At 38.8% G+C, this 20,237-nt stretch overlaps 1 protein-coding gene across 9 annotated transcripts in view; it reads right to left on the reverse strand.

The window, feature by feature from the left end:
- CFAP20DC (CFAP20 domain containing) overlaps nt 1-19,754 on the reverse strand; it is a 255,001-nt gene extending 235,247 nt beyond the window's left edge. For all 9 annotated transcript variants that reach the window (XM_032411639.1, XM_032411644.1, XM_032411642.1 and 6 more), the window contains exons 1-4: nt 19,394-19,754; nt 17,003-17,092; nt 13,922-14,015; nt 6,502-6,574 (exon numbers count right to left, since the gene is read on the reverse strand). In XM_032411639.1, coding sequence (XP_032267530.1) covers nt 6,502-6,574; nt 13,922-14,015; nt 17,003-17,092; nt 19,394-19,414 — 278 coding nt within the window. In that variant the 5' untranslated portion in view covers nt 19,415-19,754. The remainder of the gene's footprint in view (nt 1-6,501; nt 6,575-13,921; nt 14,016-17,002; nt 17,093-19,393) is intronic.
- Between the last annotated feature and the right edge of the window lie 483 nt (nt 19,755-20,237).

A 20,237-nucleotide genomic window follows, 5' to 3' on the forward strand; every position in this document is an offset into this window, starting at 1 on the left:
CGATGCGGGGCTTGATCCCAGGACCCTGGGATCATGACCTGAGCCGAAGGCAGACGCTTAACGACTGAGCCACCCAGGCACCCCTCGATACTCCTACTAGTTTAAAAAAGAGCAACACCTGGCCATTTTTGCCAGGTTCTAAACACATAGTTTAGAGATGTGACATAAAATATTTTATTGGATAATAGAATACTTGGCTCTTGGATAATATTGTTTTTTACACATCACTTAAGAGATACATAGCAACCACTATTTTCTTCAAAGAAAGGCATCAAAATGACCAAAAAAGATAACATAAATTTTCCACAGGAAGAGTTGTGCTTGGTTAAATGGACACAATCTCAAAAGCTCTTGCCAATGTCATTCTGATGTAAAGATATCAAATTTAGGTATTCTCTTAACTCTGGTGGCTTTAAAGTGGCTGAAGATGACAGATGGCACATGAAAAGAACAGGTCTGCAGGTGTGAGGCCATATTCCCTTCACTTGGTATAAAGTTTTGAAGAGGTCTACTGTCCCCAACGTTACTCAAGAAGAGACAGAAGCAAAATTCAATAGGGTAGAAGGGCCTGAAACTCCTATTAAACTTCTCCTCTGACCTCTTTGTCTAGCTCACTAGCAACAATACAGAAAAGGTGATACATGGAAGACTTTTATTAAATTACCTTGAGGCTAAAGCTTTGTTTTGTGGGGTGGGTATGTTTCAATTTTCCATTTTACAGAAATGGAAGATTAAGCTTTAAGATCCACATGGACCTAAACCTCCTAAAATTTCTTAGGAAAAAACCCAACATCAACGATTAACTCTGACAATTAAAACAAAACAAGTTCATATTACCATTTACAGAAGAGGAAATTGAGACAGAAGTTAAGTGCCTGGCCCTAAGGCATATAAGTAGGGGATACAGCAAAAGGATAAGAGAAAAATTCTGGAATGAGCATCATAAATCTTAGATGGAATTCTAGGTTAAAATCATTAAATTCTACTCAGATATAAATTCAAGTTCAGAATATTGGAATGAGGACATCACAAAGGATCAGTTAAAATTTGAAAGGACTAGGCACCCTTTCAGGAGTCTCTCTCTCTCTTTTTAAGAATTTACCTTATGAGATTCCAAATGAAAGTAGTACTCCAAATAGCTAAAGTCTCAAAATGTGAACCCTTCTGACAATAATATTTCCCAGGACCTGCAGGCTAAGCATCCCCAACCTCTACAAATAGCACATGATGCCCACCACCAGCTTCATAATGCTTTCATCCCATATCCTGAAAAAGCACTGGTTGAGATGAGTGAAAATGAGAAAAATAATGTCAATTCACTAGAGGCATTAACAGTACAAAATGTCTCTCAGAATTCATCGAAATAATGACAAAATCAGGATAGAGAAAGGAATTAATGCAGCTCAACAATACTCAGTAAAATGAATGCAATTCCTGTCAAAAAATGTAATATTCCAAAATCATTTAGTGTGATTGGCAGCATCAAATATAGCAAAATGGATTTCTATTTCAAGATGCAGTTGGTTCTTTTCCAAGAGCTCAGGTTCATGGTGTTCCTCCTGTGCACCAGATGTCTGCCCCCAGGCTTTGAAACACCTAACAGCCCACATAGGGGAGCCACCGGCTTCCCACCGCCTTGTACCCACAGCCTTGTACGGAAGAGATCACAAAAGGAAAGAATTCCCAAAATCTGCTGTGTATTAAATCATTTAACTGCAGGTCAAACAGTGAGACATAGGTACACCAAAATACTTTGGAAATGAAAACTACAACTAATGCTAAGAAATAAGTAAAAGTGAGTTTATTTTTTATTTTTTTATTTTATTTTTTTTAAGATTTATTTGAGAGAGAGAGAATGAGAGAGAGAGAGCACATGAGAGGGGGAAGGGTCAGAGGGAGAAGCAGACCCCCCGCTGAGCAGGGAGCCCGATGCGGGACTCAATCCCGGGACTCCAGGATCATGACCTGAGCCGAAGGCAGTCGCTTAACCAACTGAGCCACCCAGGCGCCCCGAGTTTATTTTTTAAAAAGTAAGGGAGGGGATTTTATTTTGTGGGTTGACACCAAAAGAGAAGTAAGAGAGAACTGGTTACTTTACTGCTAATACACTATGTGTTAGTACAGTAAACATTCCCTTTTCTCTACACCCAGAATGTAATGTGTTTGGATAACTGATGGTCAGGTTACGCAGCCATTATAGGAAGCCCCTACAAAAGACATAGAAGGCTTAGCACTTTTGTCTTATACAGGATTCAAATAAAATATCCCTACCACATATGTATGTATGTATAGTATGTATAGAAAGATAATATTTTCAAGTATGTCAGCATGGCATGGTGGTGCAGAGCACAGGTTCCACGTTTAAACTGTAAGTCTGAATTCTAGCTCTATTTTTTTTAAGATTTTATTTTTTATTATTTATTTGTCAGAGAGAGAGAGAGAGAGAGAGAGAGAGAGAGAGAGAGAGAAAGAGCAAGCACAAGCAGGGGGAGTGGCAGGCAAATAGAGAAGCAAGCTCCCCGTTGAGCAGGGAGCCCGATGTGGGACTCGATCCTGGGACCCTGAGATCATGACCTGAGCCGAAGACAGACCCTTAACTGATTGAGCCACCCAGGCGTCCCTGAATTCTAGCTCTAAGAGTTAGTAGGTCTATAACCTGTGGCAAATTCCTTAACCTTTCCGGACTTCAGTTTCCTTAATGGTAAAACAGAGGCAATAATTATGACTACTATATAGGTTCGTTCTGAGGATTAATTCAGCTAAAACAAAGTGCTTGGGACAATGTCCAGTATATAGTAAGTGCTTAATAAATGTGAGCCTTTATTACTTCATGTTAATTTTCTCATTTAATTCTTATGACACAGCTGTGAGGTAGATATTATTACTCTCAACCCACGGGTGAGCAGAGTTAAGTAATTTGCCCAAAGTCACACAGAGGTAAAACAGGACTTGACAATGGATCTGTCCAGGTCCAAGATTATGCTCATAATTCTACCTAATACTTCCCATGTTACCTACAGGTCCTGCTCTTATATCATCATAACATTTATCAAGATGCATTTAAATTGCCTTTTAACTGATTTTTCACCCTCAGAATAAACTCTTGTGAGGACAGAGACTGGGTCCTGTTCATTCATTTCAGTCCATTAGTCCCCACTGCCCACTCACCCACATTTCAGAGCTTTTGTGCCAGGCACATATTACACTGAGTAGAACCCACAGGTCCCTGTGCTTGTGGAACTCAAAATCTACCCCCAAAGACTGATAACCCAAGCGCACAGAATTATAAACTGGTATAGTTATAAAGAAGGAAGAAGAACAGGGTGTTAGAAAAGATCATAAAATATGAAAATTTAGTGGGGTAAAATCCAAAAAGGCCTTTCTGAAGGGACACATAAACTGATGAGAAGACTTAGTAGGAGCTAGCAAGGCAAAGAAATGGGGATACAAACCACTTGTGCATAGGACCCTAAGAAAAGACTTCATCTGATGTGTGAGGAAGGGAAAGCCAATAAGGCCAGAAAGGTACCGGTCTAGCTGACAAATGGTGAGCTCAGGGCAGAGATGAGATATGATGAGAAGGGAGAGATGACAGACCGGAACACACAGGACTATCAAGAACTGGAGAAAGTTTATCCTCGGTACAATGGGAATTCCACTTGGTTTTTAGAAAGATCATGCTAGCTGCAATGTGGAGACTAAATTGAAAAAAGACAGGAGAATAATCTGGGAAATCCACTGGGATGCTCAACAGCAGATGGGCCCTATGATGGCAGTCTGGGACCAGAAGGGAAGAAGTGGGGGTAGGAAAAAGTGTACAGGTCCAATGTGTATTGACCTCCCACCCCTAACATGCTGCCTGACAAGAACAGGGATTCAGTAATTTGTGGACTGACTGATTGATTTCTCAGGCAGGGCGGCTGCTGGTTCTACGGCATCCACTAACCCACAGACACATGACCTCCCCCTGAGCAGTATCACCATCTAGTGGAAGTGAGAGACACAGGAAGATATTGAAGAAATGATGATTACATTGATAATCCAGCTGGCAAGACTCCACTTGTGAAAACCTCTTGATGTGTAAACGTATCTTTGTGAAACAAAATGCCTCTCCCATTCTGACAATGGAAAATTTAAGAAGCCAGATATCTTTCTGCTGTATGACTTTCCAAGCTTGTTAGAGAAATGTATTATTTAAAATAGCCCAGAGCTATGCTGCTAGAAACACAGTAAAACACTAAGGTACCGAAAGAAAGTCCTTTTATTAAAAAAAAAAAAAAAAAAAAAGCTGTAGTTAGAAAGACAGTCTATACTCATTATTCTACGTTCTTTCTTATAAAAATATGGTCTCTGTTATTACTTCCTAAAATGGCAAAATATTTTGATTATCTATTAGCAACAAATTCAAATTCAGAGTCAATATTTTTCCTTAGAATCTGCTAAATTGGGTGCCTGGGTGGCTCAGTCAGTTAAGAGTCTGCCTTCAGCTCAGGTCACGATCCCAGGGTCTTGGGATGGAGCCCTGCATCGAGCTCTGCCTGCTTCTCCCTCTCCCACTCCCCCTGCTCGTGTTCCCTCTCTCGCTGTGTCTCTGTCTGTCAAATAAATAAACAAAATCTTAAAAAAAAAAAGAAAGAGTCTGCTAAATTCACAAAGTCAGGACAGTGAATGTCTTCCCCATGTTATTTAATAATTTTGACCTTTTGTCCATAAGACATTTATTTTGCTAAAGCTATAAAACTAAAGCCATTTGAAAATGCTTGTCCACGTGGTTATGACAACAAGAGAATCTATGACTATAGTCAAATGAATTCAAAATCTAATAAATAATCCCATCACCCCTGAAAATGTTTTCCCATCCTTAAGTTGGTCAAGATGTTCATTAATAATAGGATAATGAAGGTGTAGTTAGGCTTACTTACATCAGATGCTCTCTTGCTGAGACGAAGTTAAACCTAACATACCTGTCAATTTCTCAATAATTAAAGCTTTAGTTATTATTAACTTAGTTAAAACAGTATCTTGCCTAGGCTAGGGTGATAAGCTCAAGTATTTGTGGGCACAAATAAAGCTTAATTTTGCATAGGCACAGAATGCTCAACAGCAAGAGTCTCCTCCAAGGTTAAGCCGAGCGTCCTGCACAGCTTTGATCAGAAGGCCAACTACCAGTGCCCCTGCCGCAGCTTCTAAAGAATCTCAAAGCACAGGTGGTAGAGATCAGAAGAAAAGGCACTGCACTGGATTTCTATATAAGGAACTTAGTAAGTTTAAAAATAAAATACAGTTTGCCTCCTTCCATTTGGTAGGAAACCACTTTCTCCTACATTGGAAATAAGGCTTTATGTGGTATTCTCTGTACCTTTAGAATGCCTTTAGGGTCTTGAAAATGCTTTTTCTGCAGAACCAGGGAAAGATACATAAGAGCATCAAATAGTGTTTTGGTGCTGTTACTGTAAGAACTGGTTTAAAGAATTATGGTAACCATGGCAGATGATAATAGAAAATCTTGGAAGTTTACTGAGGTTTAAAGTTGAATAAAATGAAGGTATATATTGTTCCATCTGTCCTTTCTCACTCAAGAAAACAAGATTGTATATTATCATCTAAAATTTGTATTTTTCCAGCCTACACACAAATCACTAATAACTTAATGTTCAAAAACAAAGACAAATGAATAACCTCAAATTTATGTTTTTCTCATTTTATTAAGAAAGTTCCTCCTTCCTCTCAGTTAGTTACCAAAGTAACTAGTACAAAATTACCTTCATTAATAGAAAAATCATTTATTCCAGTGGGAAAATAAAAGACTAAGCTTAGACCCTGGACAGCTATTAATTACAAAAAAAAAAAATGAGAAAATAGCATACCTTAAATCTAATGTTTTATTAAAAGTGCAAATGTATTAATGAAATCTTAGGCAATATTCCATTTTATTTGAGCGCATAAATCAAATGTTATTTTCATTCTCACAATCATCTCAGACAACAGATAGCCCAACTGAGTTAAAGTTGTATATTCTCATTTTTGCTAAACAATCTGTTCATAGCAAGGCTATTTAAAACAAACATATTCCAAGCCATTCATATGTCAACTGATATTTCTAAACTAAAGCAAATAACTTTAAAATGAGGTATTTCGATCAATTTCAATCCAAATATGGTTTTCAATAGCAGAGCACAAAATTACCCCTCATTTGAATGAAAATCTCAAACTTTGGGATTATTTGTTTCTGCATGTTATAGGCTGTTTATTGTGAAATCCACAATCCTTTGATATTTTCTTAAACAGATGAAATTTGCCTTCTTCCCCTAGGGAAATGCCAGACTATAATGATATCTGAGAAATACAATTAAATTAGTTTAATTACTTCATGTCAACTTGATAAGTCACTGCTCTTTAATGCAAAAACTGCCACTTGTAATTTAATGACTGTCCATACTGTTTCAATTGATTAAATGTCTAATACACATAAAACATTGAAAGAAGTTCTGTATATCTTACAGCAGTTCAGTGGAGAAGTCTTGTCCCAGGGGTATGTAAATCTGAAGTACAAGAAATCTCTGGATCAGTCCAACTAGAATGAGAGGGGGAAAATATACATTCATATGTTCAAACCATTTATATGTGCATATAAACCAACACAATCACACACCATCAGCAGCCTGAAGTTTTTAGCGTTTCAGTAATATAGCACAACTGTAATAGTACTGCCCATGAGTTACAACTTCATTATAAAAGCAAAAAAGTTGATGAAAATCAAATCAAACTCTGACAACAAATGTTGCCTTTTAAAGTCCCACCTGTGGGCTTGGTGAAATTTTTATGAAAATTTAAAAAAATAGTAATTTTTTACTTACTGTTTTTATTAGGTTGCAAGAGAATGTACACATAGGACAGCATTCAATAGAAACCTATAAAATTGAACTACAGATTCCCATCAAGGCAGCCATAAAAGCATGTGGCAATTATTTTTATCCATTGACAGTTTTAACTGAACTAAACAACTTAATAAAAAACAATAGATCAAGAAAAACAATTCTAATTATGACAACTACAGCTGAAGGTTTGATGAGCCATATCTAGTTCATAGGATTTTAAATGTGTCCACAGTGAGATGGATGGAGGAACATATTTTCATTTATAATGCCTTTTGTTAATTTAACATACTTTTAATTAATTCAGTGCTCACAAACTGCAAACTGACTGCTTTCATTCCCCATCACCAGCTTCATCTGAATTAAAAATATCTGAAGAAAAACCAACCCCCACGGCACTTTTAATAGCTGAAGGCTACAACTGTTTCGAAAATCAATTGATTTTATATTATCTCTTCAGACCCATTCACTTAATTCCTTTTCTCTTAGGTTTTGAACTTCTGCTTGATATCTCAATTATGATGCTCCTAATGGATGTTTTAGAATCACTTCCTCCTAAAACATGCCTTTTAGAAACTTACCTCCTCATGTGGGACTTCTGTAGGAAATGGAAATGTTCTGACTTATCTGTGAACCTCTCATACAAATCTTACAGTACAGGGCAACAGGAGAGGATAAAAGAAGGCTACCGGTCTAAAATGCGTATTATTTTCTATTTATTCCAACTCAGTAGACTTAACAAATTTAAGTATTTCAAAGTAACAGTATGTGTATGTTTGTTTGTTGTGTGTGTGTGTGTGTCTTAACAACACATGTTTGGGTAATCTACATGTATGTTCTGGTTTATAATTCCTTTGGGAAACTGTTTTGCAACATTCCTGAACAACTTAAATAGTTCCTACATTTTACCTAAAATTTAGTTTCTACAAAACAAACATATTTGGTCAAGTCTGCTTAATATCTTTTAAGTCAAACATATAATGATAACTTTCACTTATAATGCTAAGCTTACAAACTGCTCGAGAGAGCCATCCATAGAATAGTAATAGAACGGAAACAGGGGATAACAGGCTCTGACCTTTGAAAATTCTCTAGGAACTGGATTTTACCATGTTTATGGGAGTTCTGGACTACAAAACCAACGGGAGACACCAAAATGAGGCTAACTTCAATAAATCATCATTAATTTCTCTCCTGCATCTTCCATTGATTGACCCTATGGCGTTTTTCCATCGCACAACGGCCTCTGTATATAGAGCTGAGAGAGCACCTGGATAAATGAAATCAGTCTTTACAAAGGTCCCTAAGTTGTGTCACAAATCTCACTGAATCAGCACAATTTTCTTCAAAAACAATGAGCTATGCTACACATACAGGGCATTTTCCTATGAACATTTTTAGATACAAAAGACACTTGCCCTCAAAAAAAGAAAGCTTTGTAATTCAACTTTCTCACATACAGAAGCCCTAGTTTCCAAAAGGCTTCACTTCTAAAAGAAGTATGACAATACCATATGGTGATGATCTGACAAAGAAAAAAGTACTTTAATCACATTTGACATACACTGATCCTGTGTGTCAGAAATGCTAAATAAACTCTATAGTAATATTTTTTCCAGTGGCCTAGTAAATTTAAGCTGACTCTTCATGTCTACATTATATTGAAAATCACTAAGTAATGCTGAATGTGAACTACTATTAGTCAAAAAATGCCCATCAAGTATATAAAATTCATAAAAATTTAGTCTTTTTACTGAAATATGCAGGTTTCTGCAGTTTCATAATCTGTTCTCTGCTGAGATAAACTACCTCTATTTTTAAGGGGTTAAGTCCTTTTTTCCTTTGAATCTTTTAAAACGCATTTAACTGGTAAAACACCATCAGGTTTTTAAAGAGTGGTTTTATACTTGCTTCATTACAGCCAGTGACAGCTGTACACCAACATACACCACATGTACATCTCACAAGTGTTTGTTTCATCGTCCACGAGTTTGGGATGAGAGCACAACACAGTCATCCTTTACAGGTGCCCTGCCAAGTCATGACTGAAGCTACTTCCTGCTTCCTAGCGCAGTCCCAGCACGAACAGCACACTGAGGTGCACCTCTCCCACTTCAACCCAGAAGACAGGAAACAGGTATGCCTCTATTCTGGATCATTCCATATTCCTCAGGCAAATCAGAAGATCTCTCTGGGCTCTTTTCCTTTCAGGTGAAAAACTGGGCTGGGCAAATTAGATATATACCTCACAGGATTATTTGTATGAATTAAATTAGATCTATCATTCAAAAAAAGACTTACTGAGCATCTACTACATGCCAGACTCGATGCAGATGTTTTTGTAGTGAATAAGACAGACACTGTCTCTGCTCTCTTGGAACCGATATTCTAGTTTCAGGAAGGAGAAGGTCAGGGTGCAATGAAAGTGTATAATCCTCGGTCACTGGAGGGAAGATGAGTGAGGGTTTTCTGGGAGAAATAACACTGGAATTCAGCTGGGAAGAAAGAGCAGGGGTTGAGTGGGCGAGGGAGATGGAGGAACAAATGTTATAGGGAGAGGGAATACTCCATCATGTGATGAAAAAAGCCATGGTGGAGTGGATGAATCTAAAGACATAAAGGACTGGTAGGGGACACAGAAAGGGAAAAGCAGCAGGAGGTGATTCTGGCAAATAGCTAGGATCTCAATCATTCAGGGCCGTGAAGGCCATGTGAAGGATATAGGTCATCCTAAGATCAATGGGAATCCACTCATATATTCATTAATTTATTCCACAAAGATTTACTGAATGTCTACTATGTGTCAGGAACTATACTAGGTGAACAAAATAGACTAAATTTCTGTGCTGGGGGTGCTTACCTCTGGCAACTGTGAGAAAAACAATAAAAAAAAAATCTCTAAGGAACAAATAGCATGTAAAATGGAGATAAGTACATGGGAAAAAGTAGAGAAAGGTAAAAGGGATCACGAGCGTGGAAGGGCTATAAATTACAGGGCGGGGTGGGCTGTCATTGAGAAGACATTGTACTAAAGGCCTACAGAAGAGGAGATGGTGAGCCACGCAGCTATTTGGGAAAAGACAGCTCTAGGCAGAGGGTTACCAGCTTGTGCACAGGTGTGAAGGCGACAGGGCACCAGGCTACGTTTGAAAACAGCAAGGAGACCTGTATGGCTGCAACAGAGTGAACAACAGCAAGAGTAAGAGGAGATAAGGTCAGAGAATTAAGAGGGTACCAGATACCATAGGGTCCCACAGATCTTTGGTTTTCACTCAGAGATGAGATATTTTCAGTAGCAGAGAGCCTTACACTTGCAAGTATTGCTCTAGCTGTGAAACTGACAACAAACTGTAGGGAAGCAAGTAAAAAAAACCAGGTGGGCCAATGAGAAGACGAATGCATGAGATGTTCCAAGCATGAGATGTGGTGGCAGTGGCGGCGACAAAAAGTCATAGTCAGACTCGAAGTCTAACCTGAAGATAGAACCAACAAAATCTTCCTGATGGACTGAATGAAGAGAAAAAAAATCAGACTGATTGAAGTTTTTTGTCAGAGCTACTTGAAAAGAGAGGTTGCTAACAATGGAGATATGGCTATCTGTAGCAGCGGGAGTAGTTTGCAGGGTAAGGCTGTCCAAATAGAAATGTCATCTAAGCAACTGAAAATACAAGTCTGGAGTTTGAGCGAGAAGTCTGATTTGGAAATACATTTAAGCTGGAGTAAGACAGAGATGGTATTTAAATCTATGAGACAAGCACCGATAATCAAAGGAGTAAATACAGGTAGAGAGTGTCAAGGGTCAGGTCTATAGGCATTGCAACATGAAGCTGGGTTGGGGAGAGAAAGAACATGAAAGGAAACTAAAAAGGAAGACCAGTGAAGTGGAAAGAAAACTCAAGATGATGGGCATCCAAGGAGGATGGTGTCAACTTGTTAAATGTTGCTGATACGTCAAGCATGATGAGGGCTGAGAATGAGCCACTGGATTCAGGAATACAGAGAAGACTAGTGACCCTGACAAGAGCACTATCAATAGAGTGGTGAGGTCAAGATCATTGAAGGGTTTTAAACAAAGCAAGTCATAATGACATTTATTTTAAGAAGAATACCAAAGTGGGAGTGGGAGTAAGTTGGGGGGGCGGGGCTCATAAAGATGACCTCATCCTCATCCTCCAGAGCAGCTGAAACTTAGATAAACACAAGGCTTCAGGGATGCTGATCCCAAGAGACACACCTTAAGATTCAGATGCCACTGGCAGAGAAAACAATGGATTCAAATAAGAGTCTCAAAAAGATTAAGTCCTGGGGCAGACCATCCAAATGACAGATGTTTGCGTGTGACCCCGCTGCATCTCATATGGGCAGCTCCACAGCATGATCCAGGATGAAGAGCAGCATGGATTTATTTGTATAGTTGGCTAATCATTTACTTAATCTGCTTATGAGGGTGAACTGGTTACAGTTAGAAATTATAACCCAAACTGTGATAGTTTCTTAATGTGGCAAGGTAACAAACTTATTTAACACCAACTACATACGATATACCAAGTTAGGGTACAGAGTGGATGGTGCAAGATTCCTGCGCTGGAGAAGTGCACAATCTGATCATCAATATCACGCTTTCCTCTATTTGATAAGATGTAGTGTAAAAAACAAACAAAACTCTGACATTTAGAGATGCTCAAATATAATTCCGAAATATCACCATTTAAAATGAAAAGTTAAACGTACTTACTTTCATCATTAAGCTTTTTTCCTAACTACCTAATATAGTGGGAAATACATATGGGGTACCTAATGTCAAGTTTGCATAAATAAAGTGGATGTTTACTCTTAAAATAAGAATACGTAATGGTAACTGAACTAAATTTAGAAATGTTAATGGAAAACCAATTCTCTACCCAAGACATGCCATTTAATTTAACAACTTCACACAGAAGGTCGTTTTACACAAGTGAAAATAGCTATAAAGTTCTATTATCAAAAATTACAAACAATTAATCTTAAAGGCATTAGTACAGGGCAGACTCTATAAGCTGTTTCATTTGTTACAGTACCACACATGCTACCGAAGAGCCAGATTAATTTTTAATTATAGGGCATTGTACAAGAAATACATTAGAAGATTCTTTTGTTTCTTCCAATTAAAACTATCATTTTTCCTTTTACAAAGCAATTATAACACATTAAGCTTGTTTTGTTTCTAAAAAAAATCTTAGATAAATGTAGGAAAAGGGTGCTTGTCTTTAGTCACTGAGCCTTTGATAGAGGGGAAATCTTTCTCAGATCCAACTGAGAGAGGTTACCAGAACTGATTTGATTTTATCAGTGACATGATTATGTGCACAGACGCTAAGGGCAGTGCATAGAAGGATAGGCCAACCAGAGAACACTGGTTTAGAACAAAGTCACACTCCTGCAAATCAGATGTATCCATCTCACAAAGTCAATATCCTTAAAAACAGATGGACCATGGCTCCTGTAACAAGAATGACCTATAATTTCAGACATATTTCTCTGGCTCATCTTAGTTCACCTCATTTATAAGTATATAAATTTTTGTGGAAATGAAAAAAAAAAACTCTATTGTTTAAAAGGAACTATGAGGAAATCATGATTTTTAAAGTGGTAGTAAATTAATAAAAATGATTTCAACAAAGATTACCCCTTCTCTTTGAGGTTCTGTTTTATTTTAGAAAGAAACACTGGCAAACTATTTTAAAAGTAATCATCTTCCATCTATAATTTCTATGGCTCGGTTTACATCTTAGAAATCTATAATATGCATGCAGTAGCGTGAAGTGGTAGATAAAGCAGAGCCTGTGAAAGTTTAGAAAACCGAATTAAAACGAGAAAATCAGTTACCAAGAACAGGTCTTTTCATAGCACCTGGTACACAGTAGGTGTTCAGTAAATGTTCTTAATTAATAAAGGAAGAAATAAGGAAATGATCAACATAAAAAATAACTGGCTGCTTACATTTAATAAATCACCTGAAATCTATAGTTAACACATAGGATAAAATTGATGAAAATCGGATGAATTATTTTGAAAAATTATATATCTTAAATTGCCATCAATTTACTCAAAGCCTAATTTGGTGGCAGAGCCTTGAATCTTAACCTCAGTTCTGCCAATAATTGGGCTTCTGATTGTAAATTCAGGTGATTTTTCAAGGTTCCTTCTGCTTTAAAATGATGTTCCTAATTTCCAAAGTAAGAAAGAACTGAAAATCTACTCTTTGGGTTTTTGTTGAAACACATATTTGTATTTATATTTATACATATTAGATATTAATATTCTTGAAGGTATACAAGTTGATGTGTCATTAAGTAATGCCTTCTATGGTATTTCACACAAATTTTTTCTCACAGATTTTTTCTATAATTTAGGAAGTCCTGAGTTTATTTCAAAGCTTATCCTTAATTATCTGATTTCTTGATGAGAAACCAATCTCAGTGTGTTCATTGTAAAAGAACTATTATCAGGATTAAAAGAGTTAATAAATGTGAAATGCTAGGGAAGTTATAGGCACAAAGTAATTACTCAATAAATACCGTTACTATGATAATCAATGGCTACCAAATAATCTTCTAAATCTTCTTAAAAATATTTCTAGCGGTGCCTGGGTGGCTCAGTCAGTTAAGCATCCAACTCTTGATTTCGACTCGGGTCATGGTACCAGGGTTGTGGGATCGAGAGTGCAGAGTCTGCTTGGGATTCTCTCTCTCCCTCTCCCTTTGCCCCTGCTTGCTTGTGTGCTCTCATTCTCTCTCTCTCTAAATAAATAAATAAAATCTAAAAAAAAAAACCTTCTAGATTACGAATCAACAGTGAAGCAAAATACATATATAACTTAATATATATTTATATAATATTTATATATACATGAAGTCTGGCATAAGGTTAATTTCTAAATTAAAAACAGACCTATCACTTTAAGTTAACAAATGCCAGTAAAAGCCAAACTAATGCCTGTGTGCTAGACTTAAAAGTATAACTTTAAAAATCAAATGTTAAGCTTTAATGTCAAAAATCTTACTTACGGATTTGCTTATTCTCCTTTGGTAACTGAATTTTGTTTGTTCGGCTGCTGCCTTCCAGGACAAACACAAAACTTTTAACTTCTTTATCAAACTCCTATAGAACAAAAATAAAAACAGTGGTAATTGGAGCATATTTTATTTGGCTTCTATCATAAAATTGGAGCTGCAAACCCATGGGGGGAAAAGTCCCAGATTCAAATGACTTAAAAGTCAGGCCTTGATGATACTCTTACCCTGAAAACTGCCGGGAACTGGATACAGAAGCCCCACTACATCACCTGACAAGTCCTCTATCATATCAAGAAACTCTTCCTCCAAATGATAAGAAATTCCCTAGTTTCAGGGATTCCTAAGTTACTAATTTAGAGTTTCCAGAATTTAGTTACCCTTCCTCTCCTTTAATCAACATATTCCTGTCTAACAGCACAGGCTGAACATCACTCCATGTTACCATATACAAAATTACCTAACCTATGTTGTATCCAGTCCGCAAGTTCCTGGGTGTCTGGCCATGGCTCATATGAAATTAATCATTGCCTTATTTTACTAGTGCTCTAACCTGAAGTTCTATATGTCATCTACTGAAAATCAGTACTAATTAAAGTGTCACAATTAAGGTGACCTTTTTTTTAAAAACTATGGTAGGAGAGGGACGCCTGGGTGGTTCAAGTCAGTGAAGCATCTGCCTTCCACTCGGGTCAACATCCCAGGGTCCTGGGATCAAGCCCTGCATTGCGCTTCCTGCTGAGTTGGGAGCCTGCTTCTCCCTCTCCCTCTGCTGCTCCCCCTGCTTGTGCTCTCTCTCTCCCCGTCAAATAAATAAATAATATCTTAAAAAAACCCAAAAAACAAAAAACTATGGTAGAAGAAACATAAACAGAACAAAACCAAACCTGAAAATAAAAAACCTCCTTAAACGTGACAGTCCAATTTCCATGACTCAAAGTGGTAATGTAAATGGTTATTTTTTCATTTTGAAGCAAATTCCCAACCTGAGTATAAAGACCCATTATAATATTTCACAGATCCTCCCGATCTTCCTCTCTGTATATGTTAAGAAATGCATTGTAACTAAGGCTGCTGAGCATTAAATAACATTTAAATAAATCTGTATTATATCCATCACAACAGCATCTCTCGTGTATTTGAAATGAACACACATAGACTGACTATATTATTCCATCTATACACAAGTTGGGCATATACTTAAAACCTTTCAACAGCTTACCCAAATCATCAACATGGTCCATAAACCCCCACCTAGTCTAGTTGCTGCCTGGTTTTGCAAACTTCAATCTCCTACCTTGCACTCTCTCTTTTCTCTGTATTCTGACCTTAGTAGCCTTCTTATAACTTCTTAAAAATTCTAAGCTCTCTCCTGCACAAGGAATTTGTATGTGCTTTTCCCTTTGCCTGAAACACTCTTGTCTCCACCAGCCCCACACAGTGCATAGTTAGCTCTTAGAGATCCAATGTCATTTCCTTGGGGAAGCCTTAAATACGCTCCCTGCTCTATACCCTCCACATCACTGATCTCTCATTCACAGGAAGAGCTGTATAATTTTAAGCAAGTTGTTTACTCTCCCCATGACCTCAGTTTTAGCATCCAGAAAACTGGCATAAAGTACCTATCACACAAGGCTACTGTATAAATATATGTAATGTGCTAAAGCTGGGCTTGGCAAACAGTAAGCACTCAGTTAACAGTATTATTTAACCTCTTGATTCTCCATCTGTAAAATGGGTTGTTGGATTACACAGGATAGTAAACATAAACCATCAAACACAATACTTTGTATGTAGCAAGGGCTCAATAGTGCCAGCAATAATTATTCAAAAAAAGGGCAAATTGAATATTTTGGTACTGGTTAATAAAAAAGCTTGGGAATGAGTGGGCGTTGGGGTTTGATTCTTATTCTGAGCATTCCCATCTTTTTATATATCTAATATAAATTGATATGGAAATCTATAAACAGTAGCTTTAAAAAGTTATCCATAAGGTCCACAGAAAGACATCTTTCTCCCCATTGAATAGGAGAGGAGTGAAAGAGAAAGGGATAGGGATGGATATAGGTTTTTAGGTCTGGTGGCATCAGGCTGAGGTAGTTTCTATCTGATGGCATCAATTTTCCCTGTGAAATGGGGCATGAGGTCTTCCGGTGAGTCGGTAAAGAGGGCCTGTACTTGTGGATTGGGGAGGGGGGTAGAGAGTTGGGGGTTGAAAACTTGAAGATAATGGAGAAATAATCATTTGAGAGACTAAGAGAACATACGATGAGAATTTTCCAGGTTGTTCAGGTTGAATTTATAGTATTATTAATCTGAGAGGCTATTGATTTTTTTCTCCAAAGTTACTGAGGGGCGCAGAACTCCGCTCAGAAAAGACAGATGGCTGGGGATTCAGACATGGTTGGCCTCGGCAAGGCCAGCACGATGAAAGGACAAAGAGCAAGGGCATTCAAGGTTTTGCCTGGGAAGTGAGTGAAATCACAGACTCTGGATTCTGGGCTGGAGAGGAGAGGAAGCGAAGATAGAGAAAATACATGCCTAAATAAAACTGAGCACTGGGGAAGTAGAAAGGACAATGGCCTCAAGGTCTCAATTAGGTTGAAGAACAAATACAGTGAGACTAAGTGAGCAAGCAGCCTTAAGAACTGAAGCTCGGGGTCGGAGAGAGATGTCTCAAGGTGTGTCTTAGTCATTTTAGAGGCCCTGCAGTTTACCGTGATAAGGGACAGGGTGTGACAGTGGGAACGGGGACTGACAGAGAGTGGAAGAGGTTATTAGTGATGAAGAAATCAAGAAATGAGCAGCTCAGGGTTTGGAGAGTTTCCTCACAAACACTGAAGTCACCTAAAACAACAGCAGGACTTGGCCTATAGAGAAGGGTTCTGAGCTGAGTGCCAAAGTCTTGAAAGGACTGAGGAGTGGTTTCTGGGAGAGCTGCAGCCAACAGGGTCATGAAAGGGTTTTTGAAATGAACAGTAAAAACAGTTCTGAAACCTTATCAAACCCTTTTTCTTATAACCTTCATTCTCCTTTCTTTCCAGGATTTAGATGGCTCTAACTTCAAACACTTACTTTCCAAATCACAGATGGACTGCCAAGGATCTTCCATTTTGCTCCAGGATTTTTGCCCTGGGCACTAAAGATTTCAACAAATGCACCTCCCTGGAAAATAAAAACAACATGTTTAAATTAAAGTGAAAGACAATGCTAAACAGGAAATACTATCCACCACACAGTCTATAACCACTGTTCCAGGCATCTGTCCGTTAAATAGATCTGGGAGGAAACATTACCCCTGTTATTAACTCCTACAGTATACCTTGATTGTACTTAAGCCACAACCACTCTGATTTTAAAAATATATTTTTTTTAAAGAATGATAAACATTAAATTGTGCCATACAAACTCTACACTCTCTCGATGTGGGGTTCATTTACTTGCCATGTATAAATCATGCTTACAAAACATTCTATTCATCTTTGACTAAAGGGTTTAAGCTCAACTTTAGAGCCAGGCTAACAAATTCTGGTAAGTTATCTGTGGCTATAAGCTTTCCAGTCATACTGACCCAAGCTCCGATACCAGTTTTGACATTTATTAACTATCTGACCTTGAGAGTTATTTAACCTCTTGATTCTCCATCTGTAAAATGGGTTGTTGGATTACACAGGATAGTAAACATAAACCATCAAACACAATACTTTGTATGTAGCAAGGGCTCAATAGTGCCAGCAATAATTATTCAAAAAAAGGGCAAATTGAATATTTTGGTACTGGTTAATAAAAAAGCTTGGGAATGAGTGGGCGTTGGGGTTTGATTCTTATTCTGAGCATTCCCATCTTTTTATATATCTAATATAAATTGATATGGAAATCTATAAAATTTGTATAAGAAAAACAGAGAATCATTTGTATAGACATGCTCTGTGTTCCCTATTGTAAACCTGAGAACATGCAAGGCCATGCTTATATAAAAGTACTAAACACATTACTGAATATCCAGAAGCTTTAATTATCAAAGAAAGGAATTAAGATGATTATCTCTGAGGAAGAGTTAATTGCAAGAAATTGAGAATATGAAATGAAGACTAAATATGGTTTTCTTCTATGGTCTGTTTTAATTATAAGCAGCACATGAGCAAATCTGTCTGATTTTTGTAAAGAATTTCCAGCTTTTAAGTTTTCTCAATAATATAAAGGTATTTTTGCTTCTGAGTTTTAAAACCATCACTTTAACTTAAGACACTAAATTTCTTCTTCCTTAGGCAGTATTATGTGCAAACTGTGTGTGGTTAAGAATTACTATAAATTACTATAGCTTCTGGGGTTAGGTCACATATCAATAAAAATTTTAAATTTGAGGCAGTTTTGTTTTGTCTGTTTTTTTAAAGAGAAAAATCCTTGTACCTGGTGGAATACCCACCCCCTCTTCCTTCTGCTTTCTCCTGTTTTCCATTGTGGGCATATGCTTTTTTATAATAACATATTTTACCTAAATTGAGAGGAAAACTCTCTTAAATTGTTCTAACACATTTAATGATATCAAATGGGAGTAGAAGAAAGAGAACAGCAGACTACTTGAAGGACACTAATAGGAAGGCAAGTAGCATTTGGTAAAAAGGTAGAGGTAATCAATGGAGGGCTGGTCCAGCACAGGGACAATTGTAAACAGAGAATGTAACCTCAGGTAGAAGTAGGAGGGAAGGACAGGAGACTAGGGTCAAAAAAAGCAGTGGGTCCAGTGGATTCAGGGGTCCAGTGAGGTGAGAAGAGCAAGCCATGTTTTGAAGACATTAAGATACTCAAGGTGACAGAGGAAGACCCAGAAGCAGTTTCTCCACTGTGATCTTTGGACCATGTGCATCAGAATCAACTGGGGCAAGTTTTTACAGATGTTCTCATTTACTAGATGGGGGGTGAGGGTCAGGAAATCTGCATTTTCACAAGTACCCCAAAAGATCCTAACCTACCCCGGTGTTAGAGAATCACTGACCCCAGTTTTAGGGAAAAAGAAAATAGCACGTAGATAAATGCTTATTTTTTCTTGGTTTAACCCACTCATGCATTCACTCACTCACTCTATTCTAAATAGCTTCTAAGACATCAGTGTGCATCAATAATGAGTACCCAAGGAACTTGTTAAAACTCAAGATTTATGGGCCCTGCCCTAAGATTCTGATCCAGAGGTCCGATGGGGGTTTAAGATCTGCATTTTAATCAGAGTCTCAGGCAATCCATACACCTTGAAAAGAACTGAGCTGGAGATTGAACAAAAGCCAAATCATACGCCCAAACCGTGGTTGCTTACTCCTTTTTTCTTCCGGGGTCGAGACTACTCATCCAGAACTTCTCACCCAGAAAAAAACCGTGTTAAGGGGGAGTGGGGAGGGAGCTTTGTCCTCACCCTGAACACGAACTACCTCACCCAAGAGGAGAAAGCTGTAGACAGCCGTTTCGGGTTACCTGGTACTCATTTTTGAACATTCCCGCAGGGGGCCCGGGGCTTGGGGGACACGGAGTTCAGGGCGTCCAGCGAGTGGCGTGACCCTGACGACTGGAAATCGGCGGGCGGGAGCCCCAGAGCCCGACAGCAGGGAAGGGCTTCGCGCGTCGCCCCGACTCTTCTCAGCCCCCGGTCAGCTCCACGTCGAGCCCCCGCCCCGCACCATCGCGGCCCCCGCCTCCCGGGTGCCCGGGTGTGGGAAGGCGCAGCTATCTGGGCGGGCTTCGGGCGGCCCTGGGGGAGTGATTGTATGCGTAACCTACGTAACGGGGCGCCCAGCCACAGAGCCTCGGACAACCGCCCGCTCGCCTGGGAAAGACGGGCGCGCTCCCGCTGTCGCCCCGCCCCCGAATTCGATCGGAAAGGGGCGGGGCCCAGCGGCGCCTGCGTTCGGACCGCGCCCATTGGCTCCCACGAGGCGCCTGCGCGTTGAGCTCTGTGTGCTCTTCACCGACGGATAAATGAGAGTACGCGGTGACGTAGGCGTTGCTCAGGCAACTCAGGGACTCTTCTGGAGATGGTGGACCGCCCAACCTGTGACCCGCGCTCTCTAAGGTCGTGACCTCTGTCTGCGAAAAAGCCTAAAATGAGCCTGGTTTAAGAGCTACCGCAGGTGCTGGACTCTTCTGGAGAACCTGTCAAGTCGGTTTCGTCTCTCTTCTTTGTAAACACTGGTAACTGGTAGGTTGCTGAAGGGAAGAGTCGTGGAAACATGGAACCCTCACATGGCCTTTGGTTCGATGGTTTCTAAACTAGGTTTCGTTGAGGCAGGAATAGGGTCAGTTAGTCCCGTTCATTGTTTCA

This window comes from Phoca vitulina, unplaced genomic scaffold (assembly GCF_004348235.1).
Source record: "Phoca vitulina isolate PV1807 unplaced genomic scaffold, GSC_HSeal_1.0 scaffold13, whole genome shotgun sequence".
In the NCBI taxonomy this organism is placed as follows: Eukaryota; Metazoa; Chordata; class Mammalia; order Carnivora; family Phocidae; genus Phoca; species Phoca vitulina.